The 17417-nt window shown below is 59.4% G+C and overlaps 1 protein-coding gene across 1 annotated transcript in view; it reads left to right on the top strand.

Annotated features, from left to right (window-relative positions):
• Positions 1-9454: 9454 nt before the first annotated feature.
• Positions 9455-17417, top strand: part of MUC5AC (mucin 5AC, oligomeric mucus/gel-forming) — a 29003-nt gene continuing 21040 nt past the window's right edge. The window contains exons 1-12 of the mRNA XM_024987596.2: positions 9455-9557; positions 10582-10656; positions 11131-11190; positions 11367-11628; positions 11908-12022; positions 12522-12612; positions 13310-13419; positions 13525-13738; positions 13830-13955; positions 14136-14253; positions 14520-14658; positions 14780-14884. Coding sequence (XP_024843364.1) covers positions 9485-9557; positions 10582-10656; positions 11131-11190; positions 11367-11628; positions 11908-12022; positions 12522-12612; positions 13310-13419; positions 13525-13738; positions 13830-13955; positions 14136-14253; positions 14520-14658; positions 14780-14884 — 1488 coding nt within the window. The 5' untranslated portion in view covers positions 9455-9484. The remainder of the gene's footprint in view (positions 9558-10581; positions 10657-11130; positions 11191-11366; positions 11629-11907; positions 12023-12521; positions 12613-13309; positions 13420-13524; positions 13739-13829; positions 13956-14135; positions 14254-14519; positions 14659-14779; positions 14885-17417) is intronic.

Raw genomic sequence — 17417 nt, 5'->3', positions numbered from 1 at the left:
CTCCTGCCTTTAATCTTTCCCAGTATCAGGGTCTTTTCCAATGATGGGCATTTTGCATCAAATGGCCAAGTATTGGAGTTTCAGCTTCAGCATCAGTCCTTTCAATGAATATTCAGGACTGATTTCCTTTAGGATGGACTGGTTTGATCTCCTTGCAGTCCAAGGGACTCTCAAGAGTCTTCTCCAATACCACATTTCAAAAGCATCGACTCTTTGGTGCTCAATCTTCTTTATAGTCCAACTCTCACATCCATATGTGACTACTTGAAAAACCATAGCTTTGACTATATGGACCTAGTCAGAAGAGTAATGTCTCTGCTTTTTAATACACTATCTAGGTTAGTCATAGCTTTTCTTCCAAGGAGCAAGCATCTTTTAATTTCATGGCTGCAGTCACCATCCACAGTGATTTTGGAGCCCCAGAAAATAAAATCTCTCACTGTTTGCATGGTTTCCACATCTATTTGTCATGAAATGATAGGACCAGATGCCATGGTCTTAGTTCTTGAATGTGGTGATTCAAGCTTGAGCTTCATCCGACCCAGCATTTCACGTGATATATTCTGCACAGCAGTTAAATAAGCAGAGCGACAATATGCAGCCTTGACCAACTCCTTTCCCAAATCTGAACCAGTCCATTGTTCCATGTCTGGTTCTAACTGTTGCTTCTTGACCTGCATACAAGTTTCTCAGGAGGCAGGTAAGGTGGTCTGGTATTCCCACCTCTTGAAGAATTTTCCACAGTTTGCTGTGATCCGAAAAGTCAAAAGCTTTGGTGTAGTCAATGAAGCCGAAGTAGATGTTTTTCTGGAATTCCCTTGCATTTTCTATGATCCAATGAATATTGGCAATTTGATCTGTGGTTCTTCTGCTTTTTCTAAATCCAGCTTGAACACCTGGAAGTTCTTGGTTCACATACTGTTGAAGCCTTGCATGGAGAATTTTGAGCATTACTTTGTTAGCATTTGAAATGAGTGCAGTTGTGTGGTAGTTTGAACATTCTTTGTCATTGCCCTTCTTTGGGATTAGGATAAAAACTGACCTTTTCCAGTCCTGTGGCCTTTGCTGAGTTTTCCAAATTTACTGGCATATTGAGTGCTGCACGTTAACAGCATCATCGTTTAGGAGAAAGGAGCAGCAACCCCACAAAAGACTGAACCAAACTTACCTTTGAGTGTTTTGGAGTCTCCGGTGGAGGTGTGGGTCAGTGGTGGCCGGCAGTGGGCTCAGGGGCACTAACAGCAGCAGTCATGCTGGCCTAAGTCCTTTTGCAGAAGGTTGGCCTCAAGCCAAACTACAGGGAGGGAACACAGCCCCACCCATCAGAAGAAAATTGGATTAAAGATTTAATGAGCACGACCTTGCCCACCAGAGCAAGACCCAGTCTTCCCAGCAGCCAGTCCCTCCCATCAGGAAGCTTGCACAAGCCTGTTATCCTCAGCCACCAAAGGGCGGACAGAATGAAAACTACGATCACAGAAGCTAACCAAAATGATCACATGGATCAAAGCCTTGTCTAACTCAATGAAACTATGAGCCATGCCGTGTGGGGCCACCAGAGACAGACGGGTCACAGTGGACAGTTCTGACAAAACGTGGTCCCTGGAGAAGGGAATGGCAAACCACTTCAGCATTCTTGCCTTGAGAACCCCATGAACAGTATGACAAGGCACAAAGAAAGATCCTATACAAAGATACAAAGAGATATCCACTGGGAGGGCATATTTGCAAACCTCATATTCACCAAAGGATTAGTACCTTGAATATGGAACAAACACTCAAAATTCAACTTTAAAACCAAACAATCCAATTAGAAAATGGGGAAAAGATTTGAAGAACCACTTCTCTGAAGAGGAGCAGAGACAAATAAGTACATGAGACGATGCTCAGCATCATTAGCCTGGCTGCTGGTGCTCAGCATCTCAGTCGTGTCTGACTATGACCCCATGGACGGCAGACGCCAGGCTTCCCTGTCCTTCACTACATCCCAGAGTTTCCTCAAACTCATGTCCATTGAGTTGGTGATGCTGTCCAACCATCTCATCCTCTGTTGCCCCCTTCTGCTCCTGCCTTTAGTCTTTCCCAGCATCAGGGTCTTTTCTAATGATGGGCTCTTCCCATCAAATGGCCAAAGTATTGGAGCTACAGCTTCAGCATCAGTCCTTCCAATGAATATTCAGGACTGATGTCCTTTAGGATTGACTGGTTTGATCTCCTTGCAGTCCAAGGGACTCTCGAGTCTTCTCCAACACCACAGTTCAAAAGCATCAATTCTTTGGTGCTCAGCTTTCTTTATGGTCAAAATTTCACATCCATACGTGACTACTGGAAACATCATAGCTTTGACTATTTGGATCTTTGTTGGCAAAGTGATGTCTCTGCTTTTTAATGCACTGTGTAGGTTTGTCATAGCTTTTCTTCCAGAGGGAAATGCAAATTAAAACCATACTTGTCAGCCTGGCTACGAAAACCATGACACCAGATGCTGGTGAAGATGTAGAGAAAGTGGCTTGCTCATTCATTGCTAGTGGGAATGAAAAATAATACAATTACTCTGATAAAACTTTGTTGCCAAGTTTTTAAAAATCTAAATATGTGACTGCTGTTTAATGCAGAAATCACACTCAGATATTTATTATCCCAGAGAAATGAGAACAGATGTTCAAACCAAAGCCTTTGTGCACGTCCTCACCACAGCTTCATTCTAACAGCCAAAACCTGGCCACGACCCAGATGTCCTTCAACAGGTGAATGGATGGACACGCTGTGGTTCAGCCACACCCCGGAATCTCACTCGGCACTGAAAAGCAGGGAGCACAGAACAGTCTGAGTGAATCTCCAGAGACTTACGCGGAGTGGAAAAAGCCAGTCCGCAAAGGCTGTGTGGCATCCTGGAAACAACAGGATTACAGAACTAGAGGACAGATTTGTGGTTGTCAGGGGTTAAGCAGGTGGTAAGCGTGAGGGCAAGGGCAGGGGCAGGCTCCGGGAGGAGCTGGAGAGGCTGTGTGTCTTGGCCGCATCCGTGCTGTGAGACATTACCCCTCAGGGAGCCTGGGAACGGTGCCTGGAATCTTCCTGGATTATCTCTTAGAGCTTCGTGAGAATTTACAGTTATCTCAAAATAAGAAGCTCAGTTGAAAACAAAAAACAACACCCCACAGGGCTTCCCTGGTAGCTCAGCAGTAAAGAATCTGCCCGCCAACACAGGATCCGGGAAGATCCCACGTGCTGTGGAGCAGCTAAGCCCGTGCTCCACAGCCACTGAGCCCGTGTTCTGGAGTCCAGGACCCACAACTGCTGAGCTCACACGCCTCAGCTACCGAAGCCCGTGCACCCTGGAGCCAGGGCTCTGCAGCGAGAGAAGCAGTGCAGGGAGGAGCCCTCTCACCGCAACTAGAGAACAGCTCCTGGTGCAACTAGAGAGACTGTATTTTCTCGGGCTCCAAAATCTTCTTTCAGGACTTGGAATAGCTCAGCTGGAATTCCATCACCTCCGCTAGCTTTGTTCGTAGCGATGAGAACACCATCCTTTATCTGTGTCATTAAGATCTTTTTTTAAATATAGTTCTTCTGTGTATTCTTGCCACCTCTTCTGAATATCTTCTCTTCTGTTAGGTCCATACCATTTCTGTCCTTTATTGTGCCCATTTTTGAAAAGGCAAAAAGGTATGATACCAAATTATTTACCAGTATTTTCTCAAGGTGAGAGTGGTGACTTTTGCTCCATTTTCTCTCCCGGCTTGGCCTCTCCCTTGGGGTCGGCCGCCCTTACGACTCGGGTGCCCTATCGTTTGTTTATGGAATAAAACTGTGAGCTGTTAAAAAAAAATTGTGTCACTATCCGTGTGACAAAGGGCTTCCCAGGTGGTGCTGAAAAATCCACCTGCCAGTGCAACAGCCCTAAGAGACGCAAGTTTGATCCCCGGGTCGGGAAGATCCCCTGGAGTAGGGCATGGCGATCTACTCCAGTGTTCTTGTCTGGAGAATTCCATGGACAGAGGAGCCCGGTGGGCTACAGTCCACGGGTCAGTAAGAGCCGGACATGACGGAAGCGACTTAGCACGCGTGTGCACGTGTGTGTTTACCACGTCGACCGCGTCTAGTGTGCAGCTCAGACGCACAGACCGCCCGTGTGCGTCTCGCCCACCGTCCACCTGCAGAATCTCAACCTCCTGCTGAGCCCTCACTCCCTTCCTCGCGGCCCCAGCGCCCGGCCCACCTCCTGTGTCTACGGAGGCCACCCCTCCAGGACCTCCCGTGGAGGGTCAGGCAGCACCCGCCCTTGGTGACTGGCTTGTTTCCCCGAGCACCGTGTCCCGCAGGCGCCTCCTGAGCTGAATGCCCTTCCCGTCCGAGGCTGAGTGACGACGCCCACCGTGCGGATGGAGCCCCGTCCGCGTTCCTCATCCGTCTGTGGACCACGGACCCTGGGCTGCCTCTCCCTCTGGGCGACTGTGGGAACCCGCCGCGAGCACGCGGTGTGCGCATCTCGCTGAAGTCCTGCTCTCACGTCTTCTGGGGACACGTCCAGAGGCGCCCTGGTTCACACGGTGAAAGACTCCTTGAAAATGTGCTGAAGCATTCACCCCCACCCCCCGCTCCAACTGCTGACCCCTTCGTCCTGGGCTCAGCCGCTGAGCTGGACAGCTGACCCTCAGCAGGCCCCCGGGGTCACGCTCAGGGCCGTTTGGACAACCTTGCACTTGGCCATGGGGACGCTTCTGTGTCCTGATGCAGGCAAGTGGCCTGGCAGCTCCCTGCCTGTGGATGGCGGTGCCCGGGGAGGGGCTGGCACAGAGCTCTGAGGGCAGAGGAGGGGCTTCTTCGAGGGTCAGCTGCTCCCTGGCCCCTGGCTGCTGAGGGAGGCATGTGCTTCCTTGGAACGGTCTCAGCGGACCATCCCTCCCGGCCCTGGGAGGTGGGAGATGACTGCTGAGCGGGGCGGGGGCGCTGCAGAAGGAGGTGTCGGGAGGGGGCTGAGGCCTCTGGGCTTCCTGGGGCAGGTGGAGCGAGGAGGCGGCAGGGCTGAGAAGCTGGGCCCGGGGAGGTGAGTGACCCCAGGGCCGGCGCTGCCCTACCAGGCCTGGACGGAGCGGGGCCCGGCCGTGGGGCACGGATGGGCAGGGGCAACCACAGGCAGTGCTGCCGGAGCTGCGGCCGGGGCTCAGGCTGCGGCTTCCAGGCCAGCTCTCGGGAGGGACTCTGCCCGCCCAGTGACTCAGGTGAACAAACACGTGCAGGAAGGTCCCAATCAGTGCGGCCCCGCCGCGAAACCAAATTTACTCTCCTCCCGCCCCGTGGGCATCTCTTGGTGTCTCTGCCTCCCGGGCCCCAGGGCCGGGCAGGAGGGTGAGGGCACCTTCCTCCTTATCAAGGAAGTCCCTGGGCTGGGAGAAACTTGGGGCCACCCTGCCCTTTCTGTCAACACTGCAGTAATTCCTGTAAGCTATTGGACGTTCCCAGAGCCTCCTGCCAAGGTGGTGCCCACTTCCTCTTCGCAGGCTTGAGGGGTTCCGTCTGTCTTTGTCCTGGAGTCGTCCCCTGCCACACGGGAGAAGCGGCAACCTTTCCCCAGACTGCTGGTTCCCCACCTGTGACATCAGGGCCCAGAGCGGCCCGTCTGGTGCGTGGCTGGGGGGCCGCACCCTTGGCCCCACAGGGTCCCCTGAGTCAGACGCAGCCACGGGTCCCGGATGCTGAGAATCTGGGTCATGGGTTCAGATGCCGCCAGGTGAGGAAGGCGTCGCCCTTCTGACTGTCACAGTGCAATCAGGCCCGCGACGCTCTGTGACCCCAGACGTGTTAGATTAGAGACACCGTGCGGTGTCAGGAAGTCTCCTGGGGGGGCCCCATGATGGTGGTGGGGGCTCTTCTGGGGACCAGACGCAGCTTGGGAGACGCTCCCCTGAAGTCCGTTCTGTCCTGGGGGCAGCCCATCCTGTGATCACTGATTTCCAGATGAGGCACAGAGAGGGTGATGTGCTTGCCGGGGACACACAGGTGATGGGTGTCGGGGCCAGGACACCACATCCTCCCAGGGTCTGGAGCCCCTGGCCCTGGGTTCAGATCCTAGCCAGCCCCTCTGAGGTCAGGTGCTTCCCACCTGTGTCACCCAGAAGTGGGGACACCCACAGACCCTACTTCTCAGGAGTTGTTGGTGTCCTATGGACTGAATTACACGGTGAAGCCTCCAAGAAGCCCACCTGGCCCACCAGGGCCCCCGAGACTGTCGGAGCAGCCGGCCCTGTGCTCAGAGCATCCGAGATGGGGTTGGCAGAGTGTCCGCCGGGGAGACAGCCGTCCACTCCACCGTCTGGGCAGAAAATAGGAGCCCAAGCGGACTGTCTGCTTTACCACCTGTGGCTGGTCCAGGCCTGTCCTTTTCCCCAAGGGACAGGGTTGGAGTGACCTGGCATTTGGGTGCGGGCGCCCACCTCCAGGTCGGAGGTGCGCCCCAGATGTGAGGATGGAAGTCAGGTCTCCCCACTGCGGCCCCTTGAGGGCACCAGGCTTGCGGAGGGTGGCCTGGCTCCCAGCCATCTGGCCACTCCGCTGTGTTCACCTCTTTGGCTTGGAGGGGCGGAGGCCAAGCCCCGAGTCCCACACGGGAAGGGCCGTGAACGGCCCTCTTTTGCTTCCCCGAAGCTGTACCTGAGCCCCCAGACAGAGCACCCACCTTGGCAGGGAGTAGGGAGCGTCGGGCCTGAGGGCAGTGACAGGACTGCTTGGCGCCCCAGGTCCCACAGCTACTGCAGAGCAAACCCCCCCAAATCTGGGAGGGGTCCCAGCGCTGGGCAGGGAGTGCTGAACCCGGTGTCCCCTGCCTTGGTCACTTTGGTCAGGAACAGCTGGGCCGGGCTGGGCCAGGCCAGGGTCGAGATCAGGGTCAGGTCAGGCAGCCCCGGGGCCAGAGGGGCGGATGGGCGGGCTGTGTGTCTGAGGAGAGAGCTGTGAGGACCGCGCTCCCCCAGGTGCCCGGGGTGCCGCCTGCCCCGGGAGGAAAGTGCTGGGCCGGCTCCCTGCCCCTGCTCCTGCCGGCTCCTTGCCCACCGTGGGGCCCGGTTCTCAGCGGATCCCGGCTGGCAGGCATTTCCCCATCATCTGGTCAGTCACTCATACGCACAGGGGCCGTCTGACGCTCGCCTCCTGTCCCGAATCGGAGCTGCCAGAGCAAGTCTGCCCTGGCCTGCATCCTGCCCACGTCCCGCCACGGTCCTCTTGTCACCATGGCAACCCATGGGGGCTCTGGTCAGGGCCAGATCCCAGTCCTCTGTCCACACAGCCACGGCCCTGCTGGACCCGTCAATCCACAGTTCATCAGGTCCAGGTTGGGGCTGGCAACAGCCCAGGGGCAGCTGACCCTGAGGAAGCAAGGCCTCTGGGACCACCGCCCTGCGCCAGCCCCATCCCCGTGCGTAGCAGCCTACGTGAGCCGTGGACTCCGTTTACAGGGGGAAACTGAGGCGGCCAACACATCCCAGCTGGGCCCCTTCCCCTGTGCGGCCCCTCGCTGAGCGTGCAGGCCCTGAGAGGAGGACGCTGGAGTTTAAGGGGTCCCTCTCCAGCCCTGACCCTTCCAGAGCCTCCACTGGGCGCGGGGGGAGGTCCCAGGGAATAAGGCCCCCGGTTCCCGGGCTGGGTCACTGGGCCACTCCAGCCCCAACGCCAGGCCCTCTCCCCGCGGGGTGCTTCTTACAGGGTTCCCCTGCAAGGCAGACCAACCCTGGGTTGGGGCATACGCTGGTGGCTCAGACGGGGCAGGGGCGTGGGGGGCCCAGGCTTGTCCCCCTGCCAGCGGCGTGGACGTCGTTGCCTTGCTGCCTCCCTGCCTGCCTGGGGTCACGAGGAGGGTGGGCTCACGTCACCGCAGCCTCCAGCCTCCTCCCTCCCACTGAGCCAAGCTCCGGCCCCCCGAGGCCGACCCTCAAACCTCCCCCAAGGCACGAGTTGCCCACATCTGATATCCCAACCACAAAAGCCGCAGCGCTTTGGAGCCAGACGTGTCTCTTGGCCCGTCCTCTAGGGACCTCCCCTGCGCAGCACCAGGCTGCCTGTGGTCCAGCTCTAGAGCGGGCAGCCGCGCGGGGACAGTGGGGGCGCGGGGCGGCAGCCAGTGCGCGGGCCCGCTCCCACGGCACCCCTCAGCCGGGCCTGGGCGAGCGGCCACCAGCGCTCATCACTCACTCACACTCATTCACACACTCACTCACTCATTCATCCACACACTCATTCATTCACTGACTCATTCACTAATTCACACACTCATTCATTCACTCACACACTCACTCACTCATTCATCCACACACTCATTCATTCACTGACTCATTCACTAATTCACACACTCATTCATTCACTCACTCACACTCACTCATTCACACACTCACTTATTCATTCATTCACACACTCATTCATTCACTGACTCATTCACTAATTCACACACTCATTCATTCACTCACTCACACACTCACTCATACACTCACTCACTCATTCACTCAGTCACTCACTCACTCACCATGCCCCACCCTCACACTCCTGTTCTGTGTGGGGTGTTCTTTCTACCAGATACCACGGTAAATCGGGGGCATAAGGAGGGAAAGGCTCTGGGATGGAAAGCTAGGTGCCCAGAAAGAACTCAGGACAGGCCCAAAGCTCCGGTCAGCTCCATGGGGCCCCTGAGCCAAGCCTGCCTCAGCATCAGGGACCCGGCCTGCTGCCCCGCCCCAGGGAGAGCCTCCTGGCCGGCCCCCTGTGGCAGTGGAGCCACCAGCTGCGGCGGCTGCTGCGAGTGGCCCCCTGGGACTGGGCCCCAGTGCCCAGCAGCCTGACGGGCCCGGAGCTCACACACCCACGACCGGAGTGGGTGGCCATCACTAGCGTGCTTCCTCAGGCAGAGTCCATCATGGCCAAGACCACCAGGCCAGTTTCTGGGCTGGTTCACTCGGCATTGCCCCTGCCCCTCAAGGAAGGAAGACACAGGCCCACGTGGGAGGAGCTAGCCTAGGGCTGCTCACCGCCGCCGGGAGCACAGCCAGCCTCCCAGGCAGCGCTGGTCCGGGGTGGGGGTCCTGACGCCGGGAATGCCGCCCTTGAGCCCTCTGCAGCAAGGGTGGGGCCAGCCCAGCAGCCCTGGCAGCAGGAAGGGTGGTGGTGGCCTCCAGGCATAGGAGCTCCAGGGTCGGCCTCACAGAAGCCTGCCCAGCCAAGGTTCAGAGCTGGGGCCCCAGCGAGACGATGCCTGAGCCAGTGCTGAGGGACCCCAGGAACCACGTCCCAGCTGCAGACACACCCATGTCTGCTGTCTTCAGCCGCGGGCCATCCCAAAGCCGGTGGCCACTGTTTACCTGGGCGAGGGGACTCGCAGGCCTGGCCCCGCCCTCCCACGTGAGGCTGGTGGGGCTGCAGTCAGCTCCAGGACTACAAAAGGCTCCTGCTGGCTCACAGCCGTCCTCAGAGGCTGCCCTGGGACTTTCTCCCACACGCCATGGGTGTTGGCCGAAGGAGGCTGGCCCCGCTCTGGGCCCTGGCCCTCACTCTGGCCTGTGCCCAGCACACAGGTAAGGTGCCCGCTGGCATCCCCAGGCCGGCCATGACTGGAGCCTGGAGCCCCTGCCACTCCTCAAGTCCTAGAGTGGCCCTGGTGCCAGGTGCACAGCAAGCAGCTCGGAGGCCTTGCCCAGGTCCCTGAGAAGTTGAGGGTGTCTGTGGGCCACTCTTCCTGCTCGGTCCCACTCCAGGAGATTGTGGGGTCGGGGAGGGGATTTTGGGGCTGTAGGGTCCAGGTGGGGGTTGGGGAGGGGTCAGCCAGGCGTCTGTGAGCCCCTGGCTGCAGGGTGCTGTCCTCAGAGGCCTCTCCCACCGGGGCTGGCGTCTCCCGCCTGCTTCCCAGGGCGCGGCCGGGCCCAGACTTGTGTAGGGGCTGCTCGGCCCCCAGCGCTTGGCAGCTCGGGGCCGTGCAGCTGAAATGCCCCTGCCCCAGGCGTCTCGCACGCCTGGTGCCCAGCCTCCTGCGGCCAGCCGCCTGCAGTGCTGAGGCAGAGGCCGCCCCACTGGGGGCTCCCTGGACATGACTCAGAGGCAAGGCCAGGTTCTCGGGGTGGCCTCTGGGCCGACCCCGCTGGTCCCCGGGCGCTGAGCTGTGCAGCGGCACTGAGCACCTCGTTTCGGGTGCAGCTCTGTCTGAGCTCTGGGTCCCAGATCCCCAGCTGGCTCTGGAGGGGCTGAGCCAGCCCACGGCCTCAGGGTCTGCCCCTCGGATGGGCTGCTGCCTGGCGGGTACTCCCGCCTGTTCCCCTGCATCCTGAGCAGGGAACCAGGGCCTGATACCTGGTGGATGCTTGGTGGGCATGAATGCACCGTGCATGAAGGAAGGGCCCCTGGAGAAGCTGGCTCAGGGCCAGGGGGCTCACCGGAGAGCATGGTTGAAGGAGCCGTGGCCCAGCGGAGGGCCTGGGGTGACTCAGAAGAGGCCCTCCCAGGCCCCCAGTCTGCGTAGAGAACCCCACCCTCCAGGCCCGGCCCCTTCCGTCTGTGCATCCTTCGGGGCCAGCTCCAGCCCAGCGCCCACTCCCCTTCCTTCAGGCCAGGCCCGGAACAGCGCTGCAGAGCTCAGCTTCGAGCACCCAGACCTCCCTCCTGCCCCTCAGGGGCCTGGCGGTGAGTGGACCCCCCCCACCTGTCGGAGCCCCTGCCCTGCTCCGGAGGCTCCGCTCAGGCTGCTCGCCGTCTCCCGGTCTCCCGGCGAGGCCATCGGCCACAGAGCAAGGGCGGGCTCGGGGACAGGCCCGCTGCCTCCGTCTGCTTGTCCCCTGACGGGCTCCCTGGGAGGCACACCTGGTCTGAGCTCAGCATGGGAGCGTGGTTCGCAGCCACGGGTGTTGATTCAGGCATTTTTGAGATTCCGGAGCCAGGAACTCCCAGGTGCAAACAACATCAGGGCCACGTGGGCATGAGAGCTGACCTCTGCTGCTCGGCTGTGGGAATCTCTGCTCACGGAGCAGGGAGGTCCCACACACGGCAGGTCCAGAGCTCGGGAGCGGGCAGCCCTGCAGCTGCGGAAGCCCTCCTGGGGGTCAAGCTGGCGGTGGGCAGTGGGGGTGAGGGCTCTGAGCCACCTCCCCATTCTCTCAGGCACCGCCCTCCGTGGAGTGACCATCCACCCGCCTCTGAGGACCGCCCCTGTGGTGCGAGGTGAGACCCCGAGGCCAGGTCGGGGGCGGGCGGCTGTGTCCCTGGAGACCTGTCTCTCCGGAGCCGGAGGCGGCAGGAGGGTGCGCGGCTCCTTGCCGGGATGAGGGCCCGGCTCTGGGAGGTCCGGGCCCTGTCGTCGGTGTCCCTCGGAAACGCCCTGCTCTGTTTGACGGCAGCCCTGAACGCGGCCCACGGCGGGCGGGCGTGCAGCACGTGGGGCGACTTCCACTACAAGACCTTCGACGGCGACGTCTTCCGCTTCCCCGGGCTGTGCAACTATGTCTTCTCCGCGCACTGCGGCTCCGCCTACGAGGACTTCAACCTGCAGCTCCGCCGCGGCCCCGGGCCCAACGGCGTTGCGCCCAGCAGGGTGACCATGAAGCTGGATGGCCTGGTCGTCAGGCTGACCAAGGGCTCCGTCCAGGTCAACGGCCGCCCGTGAGTCTGGGGCCCGGTGGCGCGTGTGCTCCCGGGACCACGCAGGGTGGCTGCAGGCCCCCAGGCCCCCACGCTCTGCCCCCGTCTCTCCTGGGGGCTCAGGCTCTGGCTCTGCCCCCAGACGCGGCCCCTCCCTTGTGCTGCTGACGCTCGAGCTCCGTGCTCTTGGGTCTTGGTGACCTCGTTGGGATGTGACCTGAGGGGCCTCCCCACCTGTCCTGACCTCTGCTGCCCAGGCCCTTGGACCCCATGTGCCTCAGCCAGGCCCTCTCCCTGCAGAATTCAGCTGCCCTTCAGCCAGTCTGGAGTCCTCATTGAGCAGAGCAACAGCAATCTGAAGGTGGTGGCCAAGCTGGGCCTGGTCTTCATGTGGAACCAGGACGACAGCCTCCTGGTGAGGCCAGGGGCTGGGGGCCAGGAGTGGGGGCTGGGGGCGGGGGTGGGGAGCTGGGAGTGGGGGGCTGGGGGCTGGGGGTGAGGGGCTGGGGGCGGGGGTCCTGGCACATACCTCCAGCCCAAGAGCCTCCTGGTGAGGCTGGGGCCAGGGGGCCGGGAGTGGGGGACGGGGGTGGGGGCTAAGGGTGGGGGCCCAGCAGGTTCCTCCAGCTGACAGCTCCCCCAGGGAGGGAAGAAGGTGCTCTGGGTGAAGGAGGGTGGGACGGCAGACCCCACCCCACTGGGGACCCAGGACCCACACCCCAACGCAGACGCCATGTGTGGGGGAGGCATCTCCTCCAGGACACACTCCTGCTCGGGGTCCCGGCTTGGAGGAATGAGTCGGGGGGGTCCTCTGTGAGGAGCTGCAGCCCTGACCTCCTCGGGAGCCTGGTCCGTCATTCTGGTCCTGGGGCGTCCCTGGCGCGGCTGGAGTCTGATGTGTCCCCTCCTTGCAGCTCGAGCTGGATGCCAAATACACCAACCAGACTTGCGGACTTTGCGGAGACTTCAACGGTGTCCCCGTCTACAACGAGTTCTTCTCGCACAGTGAGTTCTCTCGGGCGCCTCCCCATCCCCCCACCCCCGCCCGCTCCCGGCTCCTCAGTGCTCCCTGAAGCCTGCCTCCAGAAGCCCAAGTCAGAGACCTCAGTCCAAACATGTGTGCACCGCCCACACGTGCACACAGACCCGTGCACTCGCATGTGTCACACGTGTGTGCAGATCCCGGCACGGCCCCGCACCGCCCTCCACCGCCCCCCACCGCAGAGCAGGCAGCCCCCGCCATGCCCTCCTGTGAAGCTGAAGACCTGCCTCTGTCCAGACCCTGTCTCTGCGTCTTAGTCCTGACACTTTGCCACCAAGCCGTGGCCTTTCATGTGACCCACGCTTGCTGCGGCCCCGAGCTTGGGGTCCCCTCTGCCAGGCCTGTGGAGCCCCACGCAAAGCCCGTCCATGAGGGCTGCTTACCAGAGGCCAGCCTGGGGGCCCGGGGGCGGCTGGCAGGGGCTCGGGCTCACTTTCCAGCCCCCTGGGCTGCGAGCCGGCCCCAGGCCCACGGAGCATCAGGTAATGGGCCGAGCTCACGGCTCTGCAGCCTCGAATACCCAGGGGTCCCTCACTTCATCTCCAGATGCCCTGAATGTCCTGCAGAGCTGACACTTAACCGGGCAGTGTGGGCACGGGAGATAGGCATGGCCAGAGCACCCTGAGCGAGGGGTGCGGGGGGTCCTTGTGCTTCCGGCAGATGTCAAACTGACCCCCACCGAGTTTGGGAACCTGCAGAAGATGGACGGCCCCATGGAGCAGTGTCAGGACCCTGTCCCCGAGGATGCTGGGACCTGCTCAAACGACTCTGTAAGGCCCAGAGTGGACGGGGTGGGGGTCTTGCTCCCACAGCCCTGGGGCTGAGCCGGGGACACTCCAGACCCGACTAAGCGAGGGCTCCGGGCTCTGCCCCAGGGCATCTGCGAGGAGATGCTGAGCAGCGAGCCGTTCTTGGGCTGTGCCCGCCTGGTGAACACCAGCAGCTACCTGGAGGCCTGCCGGCATGACCTCTGCCACTGCAGCCGGGTCAACCTCACCAGCTGCCTCTGCCACACCCTCGCCGAGTACTCCCGCCAGTGTGCCCATGCCGGGGGGCTGCCCCTGGACTGGCGGGGCCCCCAGCTCTGCCGTGAGTGCCCGAGTGGCCCGGGCCCTGCCCTGCTGTCCCCCCAGGGCGGGGGCAGGGCGGGGTGTGACACGGCCCATCCCCCCCCACGCAGCCCAGACGTGCCCCCTGAACATGCGGTACCACGAGTGCGGCTCACCCTGTGCGGACACCTGCTCCAACCCTGGGCGCTCCCAGCTGTGCGAGGACCACTGTGTCGCCGGCTGCTTCTGCCCCGAGGGTGAGGAGGAGCCCCTCCCCGGCCCCCCGAATCACACGGAGGCATCATGGGTCTCGGACGGAGCCCCTGGGTCCGAGGAGCCCTCTGGGGCAGGCCCGTGGTGGGCGGGGGCCGTGCCCCTCTCCACGACCTCCCAGCAGACCGTGCGGCACGCGCCCCACGACCGGCTTGCCTCTGCAGGAATGGTTCTGGACGACATCAGCCACGCGGGCTGTGTTCCCGTGTCCGGGTGCTCCTGCGTGTACAACGGGGCCACCTACGCTCCAGGGACTGGCTACTCCACAGGCTGCACGAACTGGTAGGACCCCGGGCCCTGCCCTCTGCTCCCCGGACCCGCCTGGGCCGGATGCTCCTGGGCGGCCCCCTGGGGGCCGTGGCCAGGTGCCATGAGTCTGCTTCCACCTGGGGCCCGGGGCAGAGGCCAGCAGCTCTCCGGGCAGGCACCAAGGGGCTCCAGTCCATGTGGGGAGGCAGGCGGGCCTGGGCGAGACGGCTGTCAGCCTGCCGACTGGGTGGGGGCTGTGCCTGGGGCCCAGCACGCACGCGGGGCCTCCCTGCTCTCAGCACCTGCTCTGGAGGCCGCTGGACCTGCCAGGAGGCGCCGTGTCCGGGGACCTGCTCGGTGCTGGGCGGCGCCCACATCTCCACGTTCGACGAGAAGCAGTACAGAGTGCATGGGGACTGCAGCTATGTGCTGGCCAAGGTGCGGGCCTCCCCGGGCGGGCCCGCGGGCTCGGGAGACCAGCCCGGCTTTGGGCGGGCGGAGCGGGGAGGCCGAGGTGGGCTGGGGCCGACGAGCTCTGCGTGGGGGCCTGTGTTTCCAGCCTTGTGACAGCGGCGCCTACGCCGTGCTGGCCGAGCTGCGCAGGTGCGGGCTGACCGACAGCGAGACCTGCCTGAAGAGCCTGACGCTGAGCCTGGGCCACACGGTGAGCGCGGGCCGGGCGGGCGTCCCTCCTGGCAAACGCCCCCTGCGCGGGCTGTGACCCTCAGAGGCAGCCTGTGGACACCCCCACTGCGTCCCACCCGCACTGCTTGTGGGTCTTCTGAGCAACGGGCCCCAAAAGACCAGCTCTGAGGCGGACGCTAGGGGCCCCTCACCTGTCCAGAGCGGCCCAGGAAGCTTCTCTGCTGAAATTGACTTAAAAAAAAAAAGTACATTTAAAAAAACTTAGGCTTCCCCAGGCCTTGGCTGCGGCCTGTGGGGTCTTCTCGTGACACGCGCTGCCTCGCTGCGGCGAGCGGGCTCTGAGTGCCGCTTCAGTGGCTGTGACCCACAAGCTTAGTGGTCCTGTGGCGTGTGGGGTCTTAGTTTCCTGACCAGGGATCAAAACCACATCACCTTCTTTGCAAGGTAGATTCCTAACCACTGGACCACCACGGAAGTCCTTGAAGTCGACTTTTTTACTTTAGTAAATCTCTTTGCTCAGTTCAGTTCAGTCGCTCAGTTGTGTCTGACTCTTTGTGACCCCATGGATTGCAGCACACCAGGCTTCCCTGTCCATCACCAACTCCCGGAGTTCACCCAAACTCATGTCCATTGAGTCAGTGATGCCATCCAGCCATCACATCCTATGTCACCCCCTTCTCCTCCTGCCCTCAATCTTTTCCAGCATCAGGGTCTTTTCAAACGACTCAGCTCTTCCCATCAGGTGGCCAAAGTACTGGAGTTTCAGCTTCAGCATCAGTCCCTCCAAAGAACACCCAGGACTGGTCTCCTCTAGGATGGACGGGCTGGATCTCCTTGCAGTCCAAGGGACTCTCAAGACTCTTCTCCAACTCCACAGTTCAAAAGCATCAATGCTTTGGCCCTCAGCTTTCTTTATGGTCAAAATTTCACAGCCATACATTTCCATACATGGAAAAAACATAGCTTTGACTAGATGGACCTTTGTTGGCAAAGTAACGTCTCTGCTTTTTAATATGCTGTCTAGGTTGATCATAGTTTTTCTTCTAAGGAGCAAGCGTCTTTTCATTTCATGGCTGCAGTCACCATCTGCAGTGATTTTGGAGCCCAAGAAAATAGTCTCTCACTGTTTCCATTATTTCCCTATCTATTTGCCCTGAAGTGATGGGACCAGATGCCATGGTATTAGTTTTTTGAATGCTGAGTTTTAAGCCAAGTTTTTCACTCTCCTCTTTCACTTTCTTCAAGAGGCTCTTTAGTTCCTTTTCGCTTTCTGCCATAAGGGTGGTGTCATCTGCGTATCTGAGGCTATTGATATTTCTCTCTTCAATCTTGATTCCAGCTTGTGCTTCATCCAGTCTGGCATTTCGCATGATGCATGTAAGGGGTTTTCCAAAATTTGCTGGCATATTAAGTGCAGCACTTTCATAGCATCATATTTTAGGATTTGAAATAGCTCAGCTGAAATTCCATCACCTCCACTAACTTTGTTTATAGCGATGCTTCCTAAGGCCCACTTGACTTCGAACTCCAGGATGTCTGGCTTTAGGTCAGTGATCACACCATCGTGATTATCTGGGTCATGAAGATCTTTTTTGTACAGTTCTTCTATGTATTCTTGCCACCTCTCCTTAATATCTTCTGCTTCTGTTAGGTCCATACCATTTCTGTCCTTTATTGAGCCCATCTTTGCATGAAATTGTTCCCTTGATATCTCTAACTTTCTTGAAGAGATCTCTAATCTTTCCCATTCTGTTGTTTTCCTCTATTTCTTTGCATTGATCACTGAGGAAGGCTTTCTTACCTCTCCTTGCTATTCTCTGGAACTCTGCATTCAGATGCTTATATCTTTCCTTTTCTCCTTTGCCTTTCACTTCTCTTCTTTTCTCAGCTATTTGTAAGGCCTCCTCAGACAACCGATTTGCCTTTTTGCATTTCTTTTCCATGGGGATGGTCTTGATCCCTGTCTCCTGTACAATGTCATGAACCTCCGTCCATAGATCATCAGGCACTCTGTCCATCAGATCTAGTCCCTTAAATCTATTTCTCACTTCCACTGTATAATCATAAGGGATTTCATTTAGGTCATACCTGAATGGCCTAGTGGTTTTCCCTACTTTCTTCAATTTAAGTCTGAATTTGGCAATAAGGAGTTCATGGTCTGAGCCACAGTCAGCTCCTGGTCTTGTTTTTGCTGACTGTATAGAGCTTCTCCATCTTAGGCTGCAAGGAATATAATCAGTCTGATTTCGGTGTTGACCATCTGGTGATGTCCGTGTGTGGAGTCTTCTCTGTGTTGTTGGAAGAGGGTGTTTGCTATGACCAGTGCACTCTCTTGATAAAACTCTGTTAGCCTTTGCCCTGCTTCATTCTGTACTCCGAGGCCAAACAAAGGCACTGGGGTCTCTGAGGGGTCCCTGGGTCCTGGTGCACAAGGTTTTGTTTGAGCTCCCCGAGCATCTCTGGCAGGTGAGGAGTTTGATTCTTAATGTGATTCCACCCCTCCTACTCTCTTGTGGGGGCCTCTCGTTTGCCCCTGGACATGGGGTATCTTT

Source organism: Bos taurus, chromosome 29 (genome assembly GCF_002263795.3).
Source record: "Bos taurus isolate L1 Dominette 01449 registration number 42190680 breed Hereford chromosome 29, ARS-UCD2.0, whole genome shotgun sequence".
NCBI classification, from domain to species: domain Eukaryota; kingdom Metazoa; phylum Chordata; class Mammalia; order Artiodactyla; family Bovidae; genus Bos; species Bos taurus.
This window is presented reverse-complemented; position numbering and strand designations above follow the sequence as displayed.